This window comes from Malaclemys terrapin, chromosome 2 (genome assembly GCF_027887155.1).
Source record: "Malaclemys terrapin pileata isolate rMalTer1 chromosome 2, rMalTer1.hap1, whole genome shotgun sequence".
In the NCBI taxonomy this organism is placed as follows: Eukaryota; Metazoa; Chordata; order Testudines; family Emydidae; genus Malaclemys; species Malaclemys terrapin.
The window spans coordinates 177364525-177385484 of NC_071506.1; the positions used below are offsets into that span (position 1 = coordinate 177364525).

The 20960-nt window shown below is 41.8% G+C and overlaps 1 protein-coding gene across 4 annotated transcripts in view; it reads left to right on the top strand.

Annotated features, from left to right (window-relative positions):
* The window catches only part of PTPN3 (protein tyrosine phosphatase non-receptor type 3), a 287151-nt gene that overhangs the window by 141927 nt on the left and 124264 nt on the right, over nucleotides 1-20960 (top strand). For all 4 annotated transcript variants that reach the window (XM_054018775.1, XM_054018773.1, XM_054018774.1 and 1 more), the window contains 2 exons: nucleotides 7970-8058; nucleotides 13609-13672. In XM_054018775.1, coding sequence (XP_053874750.1) covers nucleotides 7970-8058; nucleotides 13609-13672 — 153 coding nt within the window. The remainder of the gene's footprint in view (nucleotides 1-7969; nucleotides 8059-13608; nucleotides 13673-20960) is intronic.

The following is a 20960-nucleotide window of genomic DNA, read 5'->3' on the forward strand; positions in this document are numbered from 1 at the left end:
ATAAATATTGGACTATAACCTATGGACTGTTTCTGAAAGAACTCTTTGCAACTACAAATCTCACCATCTCTGCTATGAATCTGAACCTCAAAAATTGAACTCATGTCTATATGTATACTGATCTTTTAACCATACTCTCTCTCTCTCTCCTCTTTTAATAAATGTTTGTTTAGTTAATAAGAATTAGCTGTAGCGTGTATTTGGGTAAGATCTGGAATATTCATTAACCTGAGAGATAATGTATCTGATCCTTTGGGATTGGTAGAAGCTTTTCTTTTATATGATGAAATAAGATTTTGAGAAATCTTCATCATATTTGACTTGGGTACCTGGATGGAGGCCTGAGACTGGGTTACTTCAAGGGAGCTGTGTTGTTTGGACTTCTGAGTAACCAGTAAGGTATAACAGAAGCTGTTTAGTGCTGGCTTGGTAAATCTAAGTATTGAATTATCCACCAGCTTTGGGGTTTGTCTGCCCCATTCTTTGCAGTTCACCCTAATTGTGTGACCTCGGGTGGCTCCCCACGGGGACCCTGGTCACAGGGGTATTAATCATCATGGCAGTGGAGATATGTCTGCAGGTTTTATATCTGTTGTTCTGGCAGGGACTGGTGCTGCTTTGAGTGCCACTAAATAAGGCCACTAAACAACCAGAGTAGATGATCACATCATAGATTTATTAGCACCTAAATACCCTGGGAGAACCCTCTTCAGTTCAGGAAATTGGAAGCACACTAAGCTGTCTGCTACTCTTAATTGCCCACTTCAAACCCTTTATGCCTAACATTTAACCCCCAGGTATACACTTCATTTCAAGTGACTCCAACATGTATTATCCCTTAACAATCTGTTCCAACTTGTATTTAGCTCAGACACTCTGCTTCCTTCCCCATACCTGAGGAAGAGCTCTGTATAGCTTGAAAGCTTGTACCTTCCATCAGTAGAAGTTTTTTCAATAAAAGGTATTAGCTCACCTACCTTGTTTCTCTGGTTAAAGTTTGGCAAAGCTATAAGCAACTGAGAATAGGGTTTTATAATGGGAAGTGTCAGGCAACCAAGTGCTAAAAATAGTAGCACACCTTGGAGGTAACATGGGCGGCGGCTTGGGCTAGCCACCAGGTATGTATCCAGCGGGTCCAGGCAGATTTTTACTCCTTGAGGCTGCTAGCCTGAGCCGGAACCGGTGATACTCCTGGCTGTGCTGCTATTTTTAACATGCTAGCATGTGTCCGTTTACCCTTGCTGAGACGTATGCTCCCAGATAGTGTGCAAACATCCCCTCAGAGAGGATTTCTCCCTCCCCACCCCCATGTTTTCCCAGTTCTTGGTCATTATGCTCGGATTTGTATAGTCTGGAAGGTTTTCGATTTCATTATCATATCAGGGTGAGGTGACATCAGCATAAAAAAACCCCCAAAACTTGATCAGGCACACCATCTGGAGGAACTGGATTAATTTAGTTCTTCTCTGTTAAATGGTTATCAATCCATCATTTCTGCTAACATTTTCCCCAATTAGCTCTTATGGGATCTCCCAGCTTTTCTCCAAAGCTAGCTTTTAATGGGCCACTGTAATTGTGTTTATCAGCCTAAAGAGGCAAGGTGATTGAATCCTGGTGTATAAGTCAATTGTTCCTGCTTAGAGCTGTTAAGCTGTGCGGCCAATCTTATTTACCCTTTTTTCTATATTAACCTCTTTAGAGACAGAATTTATATTTCTTGTTCTCTTGCCAGTGGAATATAAATTACTGATAGATACCAAATCTGGCACAATATGTGTTTACCGTCTTCAGTGTACTATGATACTTGAGTTAGGTGGCATAGAAATTGATAATGTATGTGGCAGAGAATGTTGAGCAATTATTCAATCTCTTATTTTATATATTCTAATAAACTTGTAATAGAAAAGATAATTTGTTCACATCTATTCTGTATTGTGCCAGAGTTTTGTTCAATTACATTCTACCTGTTTTATTCTTAGTCGTTATGGAACAGCAAAAATGGAAGTTGGGGATTAAGGGAAATATATTTATACTAACTGAGCAAAGAGAGCCATCTACAGGAGAATTTAGACTATTGAAAGTTTTCTTAAGAGAATCCAGCATTACCTTAAAAAGTGTGTTATAAAATTTCTTAAGGCTGCTTTTCTGAATCAAAGCCAACATTTTAAATACTGGGATCCTAAAGTTAGGAACCTAAATCTATATTTAGGCATAAATGTTCAACTCCCTGCAATAATATGTATATTATAAGATGAGTACATACATAGATCACAGTGAGCTAGGAAGCCAAGGATTACAATTTTATATTGCACTTAAAGGAAACGTCTAAAACCTTGGCTAAGCAATATTTTTTATTAATCTTTTCCTTATACACAGTAATTCTAAAATTCCTGGGTGGATAATTTCACCCTCCATGAAAAATAATTCCATAAGTATGGTTTTCATGAGATTGAAGGTCAGTGATGAGAACCACAGGACAAAGAAGGAATGTTGTTTGGCTGAAATCACAAGCTTAAAATTTCTTATGTAATTTATCCAGATGCTGCTTGTAGACAATAATTTGTGTCTATATCATGGTTAATGTGCACGGAGGTTGGACATCCTGCAATAGCAAAGCTGGTTAATGATCCCAGTATTATGTCCTCTTGATTATGTCACTCGTATTCTGCTACTTTATGTAGTAGATTCATTATAAGGCCTCAGTCCTGCAAATCCTGTTATGCACATATTTTAATTTTACACAAGAGTAGTCTGTTGAAACATACACGTACTATTCATTTTTCAGGGTTTCATGCATGTTGGGAACACCTTTATCACCATCAAAATAACAGCAACAGGTGCCCAAATGAAAGGAGTTCTGACAAATTAATTCACTCTTAGGGTATGTCTACACTACGGGATTAATCAGAATTTAGATAATTCGGATTTGAGAAACAGGTTGTATAAAGTCGAAATGAGTGCGGCCACACTAGCACAGTAATTCGGTGGTGTGCGTCCAAGTACCGGGGCTAGCGTCGATTTCTGCACCGTTGCACTGTGGGTAGCAATTCCATAGCTATCCCATAGTTCCCGCAGTCTCCTGCGCCCATTGGGATTGTGGGTTAAGATCCCAGTGCCTGATGGGACAAAAAACGTCGCAGGTGGTTCTGGGTACAGCCTCACTTCCTCCCTCCCTCCCTCCCTGCATGAAAGCAACGGACGGCAGACAACCATTTTCGCGCCTTTTTTCCTGGGTGGGTGAACACTGCAGACTCCATACCACGGCAAGCATGGAGCCCGCTGAGGTCAAGACAGCACTCATGAATATTGCAAACACCTCGCGCGTTCTCGTGGAGTTTATGCTCAGCCAGGACCAGAAAAACGAGGCGAGGAGGCAGCGGCGGCGGCAGCGCAGCGACAAGCATGATGAGGACATGGACACGGACATGGACACAGAATTCAGTGAAACCACAGGCCCCGGTGCTTTGGAGATCATGTTGTTAATGGGGCAGATTCTATCCATGGAACGCCGATTCTGGGCAAGGGAAACAAGCACAGACTGGTGGGACCGCATAGTGTTGCAGGTCTGGGACGATTCCCAGTGGCTGCGGAACTTTCGCATGCGTAAGGGCACTTTCATGGAACTTTGTGACTTGCTGTCTCCTGCCCTGAAACGCCAGAATACCAAGATGAGAGCAGCCCTCACAGTTGAGAAGCGCGTGGCGATAGCCCTGTGGAAGCTTGCAACGCCAGACAGCTACCGGTCAGTCGGGAATCAATTTGGAGTGGGCAAATCTACGGTGGGGGCTGCTGTGATGCAAGTAGCCAAAGCAATCACTCAGGTGCTGCTACGAAAGTTAGTGACTCTGGGAAATGTGCAGGCTATAGTGGATGGTTTTGCTGCAATGGGATTCCCTAACTGTGGTGGGGCAATAGACGGAACCCATATCCCTATCTTGGCACCGGAGCACCAAGCCACCGAGTACATAAACCGCAAGGGGTACTTTTCAATGGTGCTGCAAGCACTTGTGGATCACAAGGGACGTTTCACCAACATCAACGCGGGCTGGGCGGGAAGGGTTCATGACGCTCGCGTCTTCAGGAACACTACTCTGTTTAAAGGGCTGCAGCAAGGGACTTACTTTCCGGACCAGAAAATAACCGTTGGGGATGTTGAAATGCCCATAGTTATTCTTGGGGACCCAGCCTACCCCTTAATGCCATGGCTTATGAAGCCATACACAGGCAGCCTGGACAGGAGTCAGGAGCTGTTTAACTACAGGCTAAGCAAGTGCAGAATGGTGGTAGAATGTGCATTTGGCCGTTTAAAAGGTCGCTGGCGTTCATTATTGACTCGCTCTGACCTCAGCCAAAGAAATCTCCCCATTGTTATTTCTGCTTGCTGTGTGCTCCACAATCTCTGTGAAAGTAAGGGGGAGACCTTTATGGCGGGGTGGGAGGCTGAGGCAAATCGCCTGGCTGCTGATTACGCGCAGCCAGACACCAGGGCGATTAGAAGATCACACCATGAAGCGCTGTGCATCAGAGAAGCTTTGAAAACCAGTTTCATGGCTGGCCAGGCTACCGTGTGAAATATCTGTTTGTTTCTCCTTCATGAAAACCCTCCCCCTTTACTGACTGATTTTCTGTAAGGAACCCACCCTGCCCCTTCCCCCAGCTTTCTTTCAAACCAAATAAAGTCACTATCATTTAAAAATCATTTATTCTTTATTAATAGATTAGAAAAAGAGGGAGGGAACCCGGGTGGTATTTGGGAGGAGGATTGCTGGGAAGGAAAAAGTCACAAAGAAAAGGTTAAAAAAATGACAGCCTTTTGCTTGGGCTGTCTACTGGGGTGGAATGGGAAGGTGTACGGAGCCTCCCCCCCCGCGTTCTTACACGTCTGGGTGAGGAGGATACGGAACATGGGGAGGGGGGAGGGTGGAACAGGGGCTGAAGCGGCAGTCTGTTTTCCAGCAGCCGTTCCTGAACCTCCACCAGACGCCGGAGCAGCCCCAGCGTTGCATCCTTCATCCTCTGGTCTTCCTGCCGCCATCTCTCATCTCGATCGTCTCTCCTCTCCTCACGTTGGTCCCTCCTCTCCTCACGTTCACTGACTTCTTTCCTATACTTTGAAACTGTTTCCTTCCACTCATTCAGATGAGCTCTGTCACTCCTGCTGTATTGCATAATTTCAGAAAACATGTCCTCCCGCGTCTTCTTCTTACGACGCCTTATCTGTGATAACCTTCGGGATGGAGGAGGGAGGCTTGAGGAATTTGCAGCTGCTGTAGGGAGGGGAAAAAAGAGAGAATTGTTTTAAAAGCTACATTTTGCAGAACAATGCTTATACTCTTTCACGGTGACCAACACTGTTCACATTACATAGCACATGTGATTTCTGTGCAAGGTCGCATTTTGCCTCTTAATGCTGAGTGCTTGTGGCTTTGCTGCTAGAGATCACAGGTCTGGGCAACAGAATTCGGCTTGCATGCGGCCATGGTAAGCCATTGTTTTACAGCTTCTGCACCCTCCTTTCCCACATACCAAGCATAGCCTGTAGAGTGCTGCAGAAGCCTGGCCAATCTCAGCCAGTTGGGGGGGGGCAGTGTGGGGGGGCTTGTCTGGGCCCCTTCAGGCAAGTAGAGTGCTGCGGTTTTTCTGTTAACATTCAGCAGCACCAGAAAACAAACTAACCCCCCCCCCGCCATGAATTCTCTGGGATGATCACGGTACCCCTCCCCCCACCGCATGGCTGGTATCAGGGAAGATCTCTGCAGGCACCAAACTACCCCCCCCCGCCGCCGACCCCCCCCCCCTCGCCATGAATTCTCTGGGATGATCACGGTACCCTCCCCCCACCGCGTGGCTGGTAACAGGGAAGATCCCTGCTAGCCAAACGCGGAAAACTTCAGGGCCAATTTCCCATCTGCGCTTGGCTAACTGCAGGGAAGGATTTATTTTCCGCCACAGGCAAACAGCCCAGTAGGAACGGCCACCTCTGTTCCCTTAATTAAGTTCCCGTATTTCAACCAGGTTACCAGGAGTGATATCACTCTCCTGAGGATTACACAACAAGATAAAGAACGGATGTTGCTTGAATGCCAGCAAACACCGGGACCATACGCTGCCAGGCTTTGTCAGGCAATGATACCAGATTACTTGCTGCAAGCATGGCGTGGTCAAGTGTCCTTCCATGGAGGAGGGAATAAGGATGCACTGCCCAGAAACCTTCTGGCAAGGCTTTCGGAGTACCTCCAGGAGAGCTTCATGGAGATGTCCCTGGAGGATTTCCGCTCCATCCCCAGACACGTTAACAGACTTTTCCAGTAGCTACAGACTTTTCCAGTAGCTGAACTGACCGCGAATGCAAAGTCAGGCAAAGTAATCATTAAAAACCGTTTGCTTTTAAAACAAGTTTTATATTTTAAATGGTAAACTCACCTGAGGTCCCTTCCATGGGGTCAGAGTCTTGGGTACTGGCTTGGGAGGCTTGGGAGGGTACTTCAGTCAGGGTGATAAAAAGATCCTGGCTGTTGGGGAGAATGGAGTGCTGTGTGCTCTCTGCAAGCTCCTCCTCCTCCTCCTCCTCCTCTACCCCATCGGCAGAATCCTCAGGCGTCGAGACTATCCCCGACCCAGAATCCACGAACAAAGGTGGGGTAGTGGTGGCAGCCCCCCCTAGAATTGCATGCAGCTCAGCGTAGTAGCGGCATGTCCGCGGCTCTGACCCGGAGCGACCGTTTGCCTCCTTTGTTTTTTGATAGGCTTGTCTGAGCTCCTTGACCTTCACGCGGCACTGCTCAGAGTCCCTATTGTGGCCTCTCTCCATCATGCCCTTGGAAATTTTTTCAAAAGTTTTTGCATTTCGTCTTTTAGAACGAAGTTCTGCAAGCACTGAATCCTCTCCCCATACAGCGATCAGATCCAGTACCTCCCTCACGGTCCATGCTGGTGCTCTTTTTCGATTATCAGCCTGCATGGTTACCTGTGCTGATGAGGTATCTGTGGTCACCTGTGCTCTCCACGCTGGGCAAACAGGAAATGAAGTTCAAATGTTCGCGGGGCTTTTCCTGTCTACCTGGCCAGTGCATCCGAGTTCGGATTGCTGTCCAGAGCGGTCACAATGATGCACTGTGGGATAGCTCCCGGAGGCCAATACCATCAAATTGCGGCCACACTAACCCTAATTCGAATTGCTAAAATCGATTTTGGCGCTACTCCGCTTGTTGGGGTGGAGTACAGAAATCGATTTAAAGGGCCCTTTACATCGAATTAAATGGCGTCGTTGTGTGGACGGTTACAGGGTTAATTCGAATTAAAGCTGATAAATCCGAATTAAAGTCGTAGTGTAGACCAGGCCTTAGGCCAGGACACCTCTTCTCCTTGACCAGAAGTCTAAGACCTTTAATCCTGGTCTGGTGCACCAGAACATGACACTACAATGTTATGCATATCAACATGTATGTGGTCCCGACCCACTTTTATATAGAGAGCTTGGGTCATCTCTCATCTGGCCAGCTCTCCATTAGCCTCTAATTGGTAAGTCCTTCTGGAGTCAGAGACAGGAATTATTTTCCAAGTCCTCCCAAACAGTCAAGGATTTGGAGGCTGGGTGCCCAAGCTCCTAAATTCTTTGAACATTTAATTAACTGACCAGGGACAAGAGCTCTACCCTCCCTCCTCTCCCCCGCCCCCCAACTGCCCGCCACCGCCTTATAACAGTCTCTCCTACTGACACAGACAGTACTAAACATAATTGCATGAGGTAACGTTATAATGCTTCTCTCAGTAGCAAGACTTTTATACTGCATTGTAGGTCTGACCAAGTTAGAAGAAATAGTGCAGAAATCTTACTCTTTGAATTGTGCGCCTTTTGGGTTGCTTTTTTTATACTTGTATATGGAAAACATATGAATGAATTCACACGCAGAAAGAACATGTATTTCATAGGCTGCTTCTTTGTTTTTACAATATTTTGCTTTTTCAGGATCTACATAATCTAGATTTGATGATTGGAATTGCTTCCGGAGGTATTGCTGTGTACAGAAAATTTATTTGCACAAGTTTCTATCCCTGGTAAGTGTTACTTGTTTCTACTTCCTTTATTAATTAAGAGTTACAACTGCTGTTTTAAAATTTTAAATAATATTTTCACATGGCTGTTTATTCCAAAGAGGAAAAATCTATTACTGCAGGGGACCTAATCCTACAAAGATTCATGACTGAGTGTATCACTGAGTTTAAAGGAGTCAGAGTTCAGAGGCAGACTACTCTCATATCTGAGTTTGTAGGATTGGGACACTGGTGACCCTCCACATCCCCTGTCCTTAGGCCCAAATGACTCTGGTTAAATTTTTTAATATTGCTAAACAGCTCAGCAATTAATTGTGGATGATCAGCAATTTTATGAATTTTGGCAAACAGCATTTGCTTCTGTGAAAGAAAGTACATAACCAACAAAAATGACAATTATTGGCAGTTTTCAGGAGTTGGGATAAATGAACAAGCAAAAGAGGAATAAAACAAGTCTACAAGATCATCCACGGTTGACTTATAAGTTTGGGGTCTCCAAAGGGGAAGATACTTTGATGACTGTGTAAAGCTGAAAACAGTAGTATATGCATTCATTTTTGATAGGGAAGTCCCATTGTGGTACAGGTAGGAGAATCCAGAGTTAATGACCCCTATGCAAAGTGATTGAAATGTTATACACATGTCTGGCCATAAGATTTTGGAGAGGATCCAAAAGATTATTCTTCTCCACTCCTCCACCTCCTGACCCTATTGTGTAAAAGTGGGATTATTTGCACTTCCTTCTATCTCCTCAATTGTGGAACTGGTGCCTAGCTGCCGGTGCATGGTATTAGGCATAATTTACAACCGTTTTCTGGGAAAAGTTTCCAAAGAAGTTGGTGCAAATCTCCCAGACCTCACAGAATAATACATTGTGGTGAGTTGTAGATTCTCCTCTTCTGCCTCCAGTTATTTAACTACAGAAACTACAGAGTAACCAGCAATATTAATATATCTTAAGTACTCAAGACACCCCATCCTTTTATCGCAAACCTAAGGAACGTCTGACAGTAAAGCACTAAAATAGATTATAAATTTAAATTGTCTATCCTAAATTATCTTTTTTTTTTGCTTATTTCCTTCATTTCACTCCTTTTTCTCCATTCTTTGAAATATATCATCTTTTGAATAGTATGGCCTGTATAATTCACTTGGGGATAGTGCAGCCATCCCAAATTCATGCCAATACAAACTTCATACCACACCATGATGTTGTATGTATTTGTATGTATAATTTAATGCATGATAAAATATAGATTTCTTTTATTATGCACCTCTGATTCTCTTGAAATCTGCCCTCTAGTCCTCCTTTGTTAATTCCAGCCATTCAAATCTTTAAATGCCTTTAAACAGCTGCTATTTTTAAAATTGTCTGCCACACAAATATTTTCTTCCTTTTCACACTTTTATTCTACCAAAATTACTGACCCATGGTCTTGGGTGGGCAATATTTAAGTCCTGCACCAGTGATGTGTAAAGTCCAATGTCGTGCTCTTTCAGGTCTAGAAACAGAAGTGTTATTCCATTGAAAAGGGATAATTCACAGCTTTCTACAGCACTTCTAGTCTTGCAAGGTGTAGAAAGTTTGGATACTGGAATTGCGACATCATGTATAGAAAGCTATTTTAAGTAATTTTTTGAGTCTTCAAAACTTTTTTCTCTGAATTTTCCCCCTTAGGCGTATATAAGTTAGACTCATAATAGCTGAGGCACCAGGATTTGCAGGTGAAAGTATGAAATTGGTAGGAACAATCCTAGAAATGCTCTAAAATAATCTCTTTCCACAAATAAATAAATACAAATAAATATATGGGAGAGATGCTTTATTGGTCTCATTTCTGATTGCATCAATACATCAATCATGACTCAGCCACTCATAAGCAATGGGGTCCACTCAAATCATTGTGAAGCAAATACAGCGCCACACCTTCCTATACTATAAATGCAGAATACATTATGTATTTTGTGTGCTTAGACATATTATAAAAAGATAGAATATGATAAATTTCTATAATGCCCTCAATGTATTTCACTTAAAGGATTACAAAGCCTATTGGGTGGAGTTGCTCGGGTGGGAAAAACATTATATAGTGAGACATGGTGGAAAAGGAGATAGGGTTCTAATAAAAAACTAAATCCTGCTTCAGTTTACACTTTGAGTAACACTATTGTAAGTCAATAGGGCTTCTTGTGGTGCAAGTTCATCAGAAGTTCAACAACTTTTTCGAACTCAAGGTGGCAGCAAACACCATCAAAGCTCTCTTTCAAAAAATTCTGGAACAATATTCTGCAATATTAATAGACAGCAACAATAGGACAACAATGTTGTGTGCCGGGCAACTTTGGAATAGCTTTTCTGAGGAGCTTGCACGACTATATTGAGGTTACTTGTTATTACCCGAAATCTAATTGGCTGCCTGCTTCCATTGTGGATTTGATATACACAGAAACTTCCAGATTGGTGGATGAGAAAACAAATTTACAGCTAAGGAAACGTTTTCAGCTTAAGTCTAAAGTAGCAGCTTTGTTTAGGCTAACTTTAAGTATCAGGACAGACTGATCAGTTTGTTGAACTCTGTTTTCAATTGCTGTTCAGTCTGAAGTTCTAAAGACATAAGAATGAACATATTGGGTCAGACCAATGCCCCATCTAGCCTAGTATGCTGTCTTCCGACAGTGCCAGATGCCTCAGAGGGAATGAACGGACCAAGTCAATTATCAAGTGATCCATCCCTTGTTGTCAAGTCCCAGCTTCTGGCACAGACACTTGAGGTTCTATTGCCAGCTACATCATTTTCTTTTTTCTGATCTCCGTAAATGAAAGGAAAAACCCGAGCCAAAAGATTTGTCATCTGTAGTGAGACAAAACTACTGTGTACTTTAAGTGTAAGCAGTAAAACCTAGTGAATTTGTGAATTTTACAGGGAGCCACTGTAAAGATTGTAAAATGAGTGATAAGGGTGGGTGAGTTACCTATAAGAATGTGAATAACTGCATGATATATAGGTTATATTCTGGATATAACATGCTTGAGCATTCATGAAATGTAAGTCTTCTAATGACAGCATAATCCACTAGAAAAACAAAAAAAAGAAGTCTCATGGATTACTATTACTCACTACCATTCACTTAAAAAAATTGTGTGATGTCACAGCTGTTGGTTATAAGATTAAATAAATCTGTGTTCTTCTAACAAGTATTCAGTGCCACTGAATTAAACTGCTGGAGTGGTACTCTAAAGAAGCAGCACTGGCATTGAAGAACAGACAGTCCTGAAAGTGAGAAATGGTTCTGGGGAGAGGAGGGAGTAATGAGAGGTAGTCAACAAGCATTGTGGGAATGCAGCAACAGTGATAGAACAGCGTGTGTAGCACGTGGATTCAGTGCTCAGAACTAGGTATTATATAAAATAAAACATTAGAAAAATACTCTGGAGACAATACTTTCACCAGTTAGTTGAAAAAACAAAAGAAAACTGAAAAAACAAATTCCATCATGTGGAACCATCTTGACCTCTTGTAGGTCATCAGCAGGATTGGTATCCATGTCCTTTAAATACACAGTACAGACTTCTACCACTTAAACCAATGGTAAATAGTATCAGTGTTATGCTCTCACTTTTTCTGTAGACTAGCTAGTAAAGAGGGACATGGCATAAACTTTCCAGTAGCTTACACAAGTACTTGCTAGACAGCAGAGGAATGTTGAGAATCTGTTCCTGGCTCTGTTTCTGATGATGCAGCCAAGAACACAGTTTTGGTACATTCATTCTGAAAGGCAGTGTGGCAAAATGGATGGGATTTGCCATATTACAGACAGATTCTTTATCCAGGTCTGCCACAATGACTGTGCAGTCTGTTACCTTATTTATAAAATGGTTGAATGTTAGTCTCCTGTTTTCTAAGGCAGGAGTGTGAGGCATTGCTCAATAATAAGAGTTATAAAGTGCACAGTATTAACACCAATTAGTAGAAAGTGGTGGACTAGGACTTCAAGTTAGCTCCCAACCCAATTCACCTTCCCCTAAGTCAAAACAGGGAGTGGTTGATGGGTCCCCTCTATACCCTCTATCTAGAGCTCCAGCTCTGTGACAACTATGTAGGAGAGTCGGTGAGGATTGGGAGAAATCCTCAGTACGATTGTCATGTGCGAAGCTCCAAGGGTCTGCAGCATACTTAGTTAAGGTACTATTTTCTGAGATTTTAGCAGCTGCCTTCTAACAAGTATTACTGTGCAATTGCAAATGGCAGTTTTCAGATTTATAAATTGGCCAAATCTGGATTTTCTTAGGGGTAAGGCATCTCTCTATCTCCAAATATCCCTTAGTCAAATTTCTTCCCCCAAGCATGCAGGAACTAGAGAGCTTTAACAAAAAAAAACAAAACAAAAACAAAAGTTGAAAAATTTAACATTGGCAAAACTACCTATTTTTCAATAGCCTTTTTCTTGGAAAAGATTAAATGACTTTGAAACCTAATAAAAAATCCTGGGACAAAAGAGACAAAAACAATCATGGAAAAATTCATTCTGAATAAGGCAACTAAGCAAATAATATCAGGCTGATAATGAAAAGTGTTAGACAAGCTTTAACTATAGCCACTATTATCTCTGCCTATAATAAACGAATTTGGGAAGTCACCACTGACACCATGTGCATTTAGAACATCACAGCTCATGTTTGTTTTTAACTATGTTACATAAAATATATAAGAATATTACAATATTAGAGATTTGATCAATCAGTGTAAGGAAAATCGTAGTAGTACTCAGACCTGTCTCTTCCCACCGCTCTTCTTCTCCCTTAATCCCACAAAAGCAAATAAGTATGTGATTAGAATGTTTAATGGATAACCACCAATTATTCTCTTGGGTGTTTAATAGTACAGTAGGATTTTTCCAAAAGACAACTCCAAAATGTGGTTTCCTTTTCATACTCAAAATGATATTATCAATAATGTGACACCACTATTACCAATAGTAATATGACTTATATTGTCATCTGCTCTGTGTGACATTTTTGATATTGTTTATGGCTTAATGTATCCTGCTATCAAAGTCCAACATTTGCCTCTTGGTACTCCGTTGTTACAATATGGTCCATTTAGTTACACGAACTCAGTGCATTGGGTACCACTGTGAGGAGACACTGAAGAGGAAAATCTGATTCCATTGGGTCTTTGCTGCAAGTACATCATACAGCTTTGTAGGTGAGAATTGCCACAGGAGGCTTCCTGCTTATGCAACAGGCAAGTCTTAGAGAGTAACTATTGAATAATGATTTTTAAAAGATGCTCTCCATTGGCCAAAGTTACTGCTCCTCTCTCTTGCTCATGTGCTGTTTTTGACTGTGGTGTGCGTGTGTCAGTTAGCTGCTAATCTCCACCCAAGAGGTGGTTGCATTTTATTAGTCATGAATGTGTAATGCTATAATGTACTTCAGGATCTTTTAAGACTGAGGGGCATTATAAATATGTGTCATGTGTCACTTTTTCGTTGATTTTCTTTGCTCTATTTTTATGGGTTGTTTCTTAGTGTTTTTTTTTTCTTTTTTAGGATGAACATATTAAAAATTTCTTTTAAAAGGAAAAAATTTTTTATACAGCAACGGCAAAAACATGTAAGTAGTTCAATGTTTTTTGTTTTCCCATTTCATTTATCAAATTTTTAATCCGTATTCTGTAAATTCTTTTGACTTGTTCTGAAAGGAACCAGTGTAGTAATTTTAGCCTTAAATTTCAGTGGGAGAAGAAGCAGGCTTTACAGATGCCCTCTGTCCGTACTGCCTTGCTCTATTTGGCTCTCCCCATTGAGTTTCCCCTTTCCTTCCTCCACTCCCTCTGGCTGCCACCTGCTGTCACCTTTTTTCTAGAGTCCTCTTTGTCCCCATTGTTATCCCCACCCCCTCAAGTTTAGTTGTTTCCGCCCCCCCTCCCCCATATCTGTTAGGGGGCTTATTCCTTCACTCTCTCACTTCCCTGGTCCTTCTCACATGAACAGAGAGCAACAATACCCGAAGTCCGAAGGTGCAAACAATTCGATGATTATTGGGGAGAACATCCAGCAAGCTTAAATCCAAGTTCCTTTTTCCTTATTTTTGAATCCCAACTTACTTCCTGTTTCCCCCTAATTTATATAGTAATATTCACAGCTATACCTCAGCCAGTCATTCTACTAAAATTTACCTAACCAGTCCTAACATATTGTAACATGATTAGCTAACCAATTATATCCAACCACCTTCATTAGTTTACACCCAGCAAAATTAATTATACAGCAGACCGAAACAATCACAGAACCAGACAGAAACCATGCAAATAAACATACAAAATAACACAGAAGTGAGGATTTCACAACTATATCTATAAAGACATAAGGGTTTCCCAGCTGTGTCTATTGATAAGTGAGTTCTTACCAGACAGAAAACTATCAAACTAAATTTCCTTTTACATCTTCTAGGCTTTTTCCTTTCTCTGGAGGTGATAGATCAGATCATCTTCCTAACAGTCCCAGATTGCCTTATTTCAGTATGACTAAACAGGGCCTCAGACTGTTACAGTGAGAGAAGGCCCTTACACAGATTCTTTCTTTTATACCTCTATAACTAGCTAAATAATAAACATGTACCTAAATTCTTAAAGTATAGGCCTCTACAGACAGGCTTGAATATCTATATCCTAACAATACCCAAAAGTACCTTCTTCGTTTCAGTGTTTTTGGAGGTGTGGGGGATCGGGGGGACTGCAGAGGGGATCTTCTTCCATTCACCCACATTCAGCTGCCTTAAACTTTCCATCAGATTACCAGAGTCTTGCTGCCCTTTTCTCAGATACTCCACCTGCTGGCCAGCTGCCTGCAGAATCTGCTCTAATGGTTAGTCTACCCAACAGCTCAGAGGGGTAATTTCCAGCTTGGGTAGACATACACACACTAGCTGTGCTCAAGCTAGTGTGCTAAAAATAGCAGTGTGGCTGTGGTGGCACAAGTGGTGGCTTGGGCTAGTCGTCTAAATACAGTCTCTTCTGACTGCCTGGGTACATACTCAGGCGGCTAGTCCTATCCACCACTTGTCTGTCTTGCCAGAGCCATGCTGCTATTTTTAGCATGTTAGCCCCAGCATATATGTCTGCCAAGCTGGGAGTGTACCCTACGTGCAGATGAGCCACTCTATACCTGAGTGTCTCTAGAGGGGGGCATGGAGGGAGGAGACAGCACTGCAGGACACACAATGTTGGGCACTGCTGCCTTCCATTCTCCCAGATACCTTCTTTTCTCCATGGGACTCAAAGATGAAAAGTGGTAGGGGATGCATTATGGGGGGAAAACGGCAACTGAAAGATCTGGGGATAAAGCGGATAATGAGGGCCTTCCGTAGTTCAGTAATTATACAATAGTGTTGGCAAAATTCGATGGTATACATGGAGATAGTTAAAATAATTGGAGTCAGAATACACTGCTCACTACAAGATTTCTTAATAAGGTATTTTTCTTGTAAACCGGTGGTAGTATGAGCTCATATTGTGGCAAAAAAACAATAGTGCAGTTGATAATAGATTCTAATTAGTATATTTTGATCTGTTTCCCCTAAGTCAATGGAGAAACTAGTCAATATTTTTTTTTTTTTTTTTAGAGGGGAGGGCAGGTGAGAAGCTAATTAGTTAGACTATAACATGATAAAATATGACAAGTTTCAGAGTAGCAGCCGTGTTAGTCTGTATCTGCAAAAAGAACAGGAGTATTTGTGGCACATTAGAGACTAACAAATTTATTAGAACATAAGCTTTCGTGGACTACAGCTCACTTCTTCGGATGCTTATGCTCTAATAAATTTGTTAGTCTCTAAGGTGCCACAAGTACTCCTGTTCTTTTTGCATGATAAAATATAGATACCCGTACTTAGTAATGTGTAGTCTGAATACTTTTGAAGATATTTGCATGTGTGGATTCTGTATTAGTGAAAAATAAACAAGCATTATTTTAACTAAGGCTGTAAATTTTCCCATGTCGTTATGATTATAGTTAAATTTGAGAGTGTCCTCCACCTGCTCCCAAAATATTAAAGGAGACAGATATAGACATCATCTTGTAATTTCTGTAATCTTAATCCTGGTCAAATATAAACTTAAATGACAGCTGTTATCCTGGAAAAGTTGTCTCAGGCTCATTATTAAGTGAAAAAACTTCAGGGGCTCTCAGACACCCCTCTCTTTGGGGAAACAAATAGGGGAAAAAACTGGTAATTTAATGTAGCATTCTGTCTGACTTTGGGCTGTTTAGAAAGGAGGATGACTGCAGTGTTTATATATATTAAAAAAAAAAGATAAGGTTGAATAATGCACTCATGTGTGGCTGAGTGACCCCAGGTAGGTTGCTGCAGAATGGCAGAACAGCAGGTAGTACAAAGAAGGAAACTTTCTCATGCCCGGAGAGGTGGTGTTCTCCTTATTTTTAAATTGGACGGTGGTGGTGGTGGAGATCTTGTACAGAGTGTCAGAGGCTATGGGGAGGCATTCTGTGCTTGTAAGGCCTCTAATAAAGAAATGTGGATATGGTGGGCCTTTGCATACCAAGTGGGGGACACAAATGTGGTTGGCACACCACTTCAGGGGGTGCACAGGGCTCCCAAATGTAGCTGCTTTATTTTTTGGGAGAAGGAGAGGGCAGAGTCAAAGCCTACCAAAGATGGATGTCCAATAATTTACAAACTATTTCTACTAATTAATTCTACATTTACTACTAATATATTAATTATTTGCAAATATTTATCAATGGTTTATGCAAATAAATTTCAACTTGTGGTTGGTTGCCAACTGTTCACTTATTTACTCTGAATAATTTGTGGTGAGTGATAGGTCACTGAAGTCACAAAGTATTATTTCTGTTCCCTGATTGGATGACTGAAATTCCAAATAATGAACAACGGATTCTCTGTTAACTTATGAATATTCTTGTTTGCATATGAATACTAGCATACATATGAATAGCAGCAATTCCCAAAACAGTCATGTGAACAAAATCCCCCTTGTATTAATGTTTACAAACAGCGAATAATAAAATAAATGAATGTGGTCAAACTGAGCAACCAGTTGGCACTTGAACAAATGCATTTTTTAGTATTTAATCAGCTCTAGAAGTAGATATAACTTTAAACATATTTGTTCGCTACATAAAGAGTTCTTTACTACTGTCAAAAAAGTTAGTTTACACATTCATGAGAGCTACATCAACTTTGAAAAGGGCAGTGTTCTCAAAGTTCATTCTTTCGAGGAGCTGTTTATCTTGTTGAAAAATGACAGTCTGAAAGCTATGATTTATAATTATCCACATCTCTTAAGTCATCATTTCCTTGTGTTTCATAACAATACACAATGATCATAGTAATGCAAATGGCATCACACTTAAAGAACCACAAGACCTTAAGGAAAATAGGACCAGCTGTGTAACCTTTGTCTTCCTTTGTTTATATGACAAAGCAAACCAGGTGCACTGTTAAGTCTCCTCTCCAGATGTATCCATCGTTGTCAAATATATATGTAGGTCACAAGTGAAGAGGGATATAAAGTAGCCAATTCTGCATCCCAGTGATATGGATTGCTCTCCTGCTAATCTGTCTCTTAATGAGAGGGTATGCTTACTGTGAAAACCCTGTTTTTCCAATGCAGATGGGACAATTAGGCTGCCATTGGCCTTCTCCAGAATTTCAGGCAGCTCAGGTGGGCTTTGAGGGGAGGTGGCTGAGTTTTTTATTTTAGTCTTCGGATTTATCAACCCTTCACTTCAGAGTTCAGAAGCAAAGGGTTAAATAAGACTGAGAGGAAAGACAGGAGATTGGGAAGAGGAGGAAAGACCAAGATGGATGGGGAAAGCACAGCAAGGAGTAGATTCCACAAACCACCTAAGGCTTAATGAGTAAGGTTTCTTTATGGATCATGATGTTGCTACATCATCTCAGGCTTTTGTATGCCATTGCAGTATTTAGATGGATGGTATTTCTTGAAAATCTGGAGAAGGTGCTCAAAGGCCATGAACAGGTGCTCATTTGAGACATTTTTATGCACTTCAAGCCTGTTGATTCATGACTCATCTTAATTCTGTGTCCTTCTTCTTTTTCCTTTACAATACTTTTTCTCTTCTTACTCTTTGTGTGTGTCTTCCCATTCCAACTGTTCTGGAGAAACAGCTACTCATCAGTTCTTTCCTCCTCACTCTTTGCTGATCAGCTGTTCAGCAGGGAATATCTAACACTGCTGATTCTATTGAAGAACTGATCAGAGGACGGGGAAGGAATTGGTTAATCATATACTGACCATGGGCGGCGAGTCCTATGGGCCCGGGGTACCTGGGCACCAGGAATGTTTGGGGCCAGGTCTCTCCCTTGGGCCCGCCTTCCGCCCCTCCCCCCCATTTAAAACAGCCCGGGGCTCCCACTCACCACAGGTAGTGCAGCGGAGCTGAGCGGCTTCCTCCCTGCTTGCTCCACATGGCTGCTGGCCCCTCCCTGCAGCCCCTGGGCAGGGTGGGTCTGTGTCCCGCCCCAAGTGCCCCTTCAGCCAATGAGAAGCTGTGGGGGCAGTGCCTGGGGATAGCAGCACATGGAGACTCACGGCCTGCCCTGCCTAGGAGCTCCAGGTAAGCGCTGCAACCCCCCCGAGCCTGCACTCCCCCTTCGGCCCCCAAAGTCCCTCCCAGAGCCTGCTCCTCCTCCCTCTGCACCACCTCCCATCCCCAAGCTCCCTCCAAGAGCCTGCACCCCCACCCCCAGCCTGCACCCAAACTCAGTCCCAGCGCCGAATTGTCGCTGCAGATCGCGATCGCGGCTTTTTTTTGCTGCTTGGGGCGGCCAAAACCCTGGAGCCGGCCCTGTGAGCAAAGAGTCTTTTTTTTCCATTAAACATTTTTTTCATTCATTAAAAAGTTGACTGGATCATCCTCAAGCCTTCCAAAATGAGATAAGAGCAAGCATCTGAATTTTTTCAGCACACAAAGGGAGCTTTTCAAAGTGATCAGTGACTGCAACTGGGGACTACAAATGTTTTCTCTTGTCCAGCAAAAATTAAAGTAGGAAATACTAGGTAAATTTCATCCCTTGCCTTTAAACCATGCAATTTTAGCATAAAGTTAAACTGAAATGTTCAAGTTAACAAATTCTTATGGCTAAAAATTAGTATTACAGCTGGACAAAATTGTCTGCAACAATGGGAAGGGGGGAGAGATAGCTCAGTGGTTTGAGCATTGGCCTGCTAAACCCAGGATTGTGAGTTCAATCCTTGAGGGGGCCACTTAGGGATCTGGGGCAAAATCAGTAGTTGGTCCTGCTAGTGAAGGCAGGAGACTGGACTCAATGACCTTTCAAGGTCCCTTCCAGTTCTAGGAGATAGGATATCTCTATTTTTCTTTTTTTCCTGCATTGGTTTTCTTTTGAACAAGTATGTCAATTTAATCATTTTTAACCAATATTGCAGGTGAGCTATCAGCAGGGTGCTAAGAAATGCCCGTTGCTATTAAATCTTTTTTTACTATATACTTTTTATATATAGCAAAAAAATCCCTCCAAACCTTCACAACACTTATGTTTAAAAGTGTAAGCACTCTAATAGAAATATCCATGATCACCAAATACTGTTTTAGTTCCAGTATGATTGACCAACGTTTAAAAACAAGTACATTATTCTTTTCTTGTATAAACAGATCCATATTAAATGTTTTAAAATATATCTGAGGAAAGATGCATGTTAGACTGACTGTGAAACAGATTACCATTTAAAATGTCCACATACAAAGTGCCAAATCCTGCTCACCTTTCTTATGGAGATGTCCTAATAAGTTTGCATAAGTATGGTTTGTTATGAGTAAAGTGATCAGATGTAATCAGAGTGATTAAAGTATGTGGTAGTTAACAAGTAGTAGTTGTGAAATGTTGGCTCTCTATATGTGTTTTAGCTGGTAGGTGATGTTTTAATAATTAGGGTCTACCCCAGTTATGAACTCAATTGTTCAGAAGTGGATGAAAGGTGCCAATAAAATGTCAGAATAATTTATAACAAAAAATGCTGATAGAAGAAGGTACAAAAGGGAAATAAAAAGATTAGATTAGTCCAAATAAAAGTGTCTACTGATACCGCCCAAGGATTGTGTAAAGATTGTGACTGTAAACAAAAGATAGAATTGGAAATTAATGGACCAAAACTGGTGTGTGGGAAATTAGGCCTAATTTGTGGACAAAATAATGGCGCCCTCTGAGCTTTTCCAGCCATCACCCCTTTAGGGGGTCCTTAAAAGAGACTTTGGGGGAAATTATGACACTAAGTGGGATGGGTGAACTGGAAGAGTGAGCTTTACTATCATGAATTCGACCCCGACCATCTGCTGGGACCGAGGGATCCACCATGAAACTGTTGGTCCTTTATTGTCCTGATTGCAAAAGGCATTGTGACCAGACTGAGTCAAAGAGAGGGAACTGAAGACATGCTCTACTAGCCTTGGCTGAGTCCTAACAGCACCTGGAATGTGAGATTTGAGTTCCTGCTGTCACTCTCACCGTTGTGTGTCCTTTTCCTTCCCCCACCTCTTCTCTCTCTCTCTCTCTCTTTTGCCTTGCATTTAATAAGAGTCTGGCTTAGCCAGCCAAGACTGAATCTTTTGCAGAACTGCTGAGAACCTGTGATCAGAGAGGCGGCTAAAAGCAACATGTTAAACAGCCTGAAGCTGGCATAAGATTGCTAGGTTTCAAAGTGGCTGATAAGACTGTGTGTTGTGCCTGTGTTTCTCTGGAAGCAAGATTGCAAGTAAGAGGCAGCACCAGAGAAAACTGCATTTTCTCTCTTTGGTATTCTTTTTTATCCCTTTCTCTGTGTGTTGGTCTTATTTTGCCTTCAGAAAAGCAGCATCAAGCTTAAACAACAACAGCA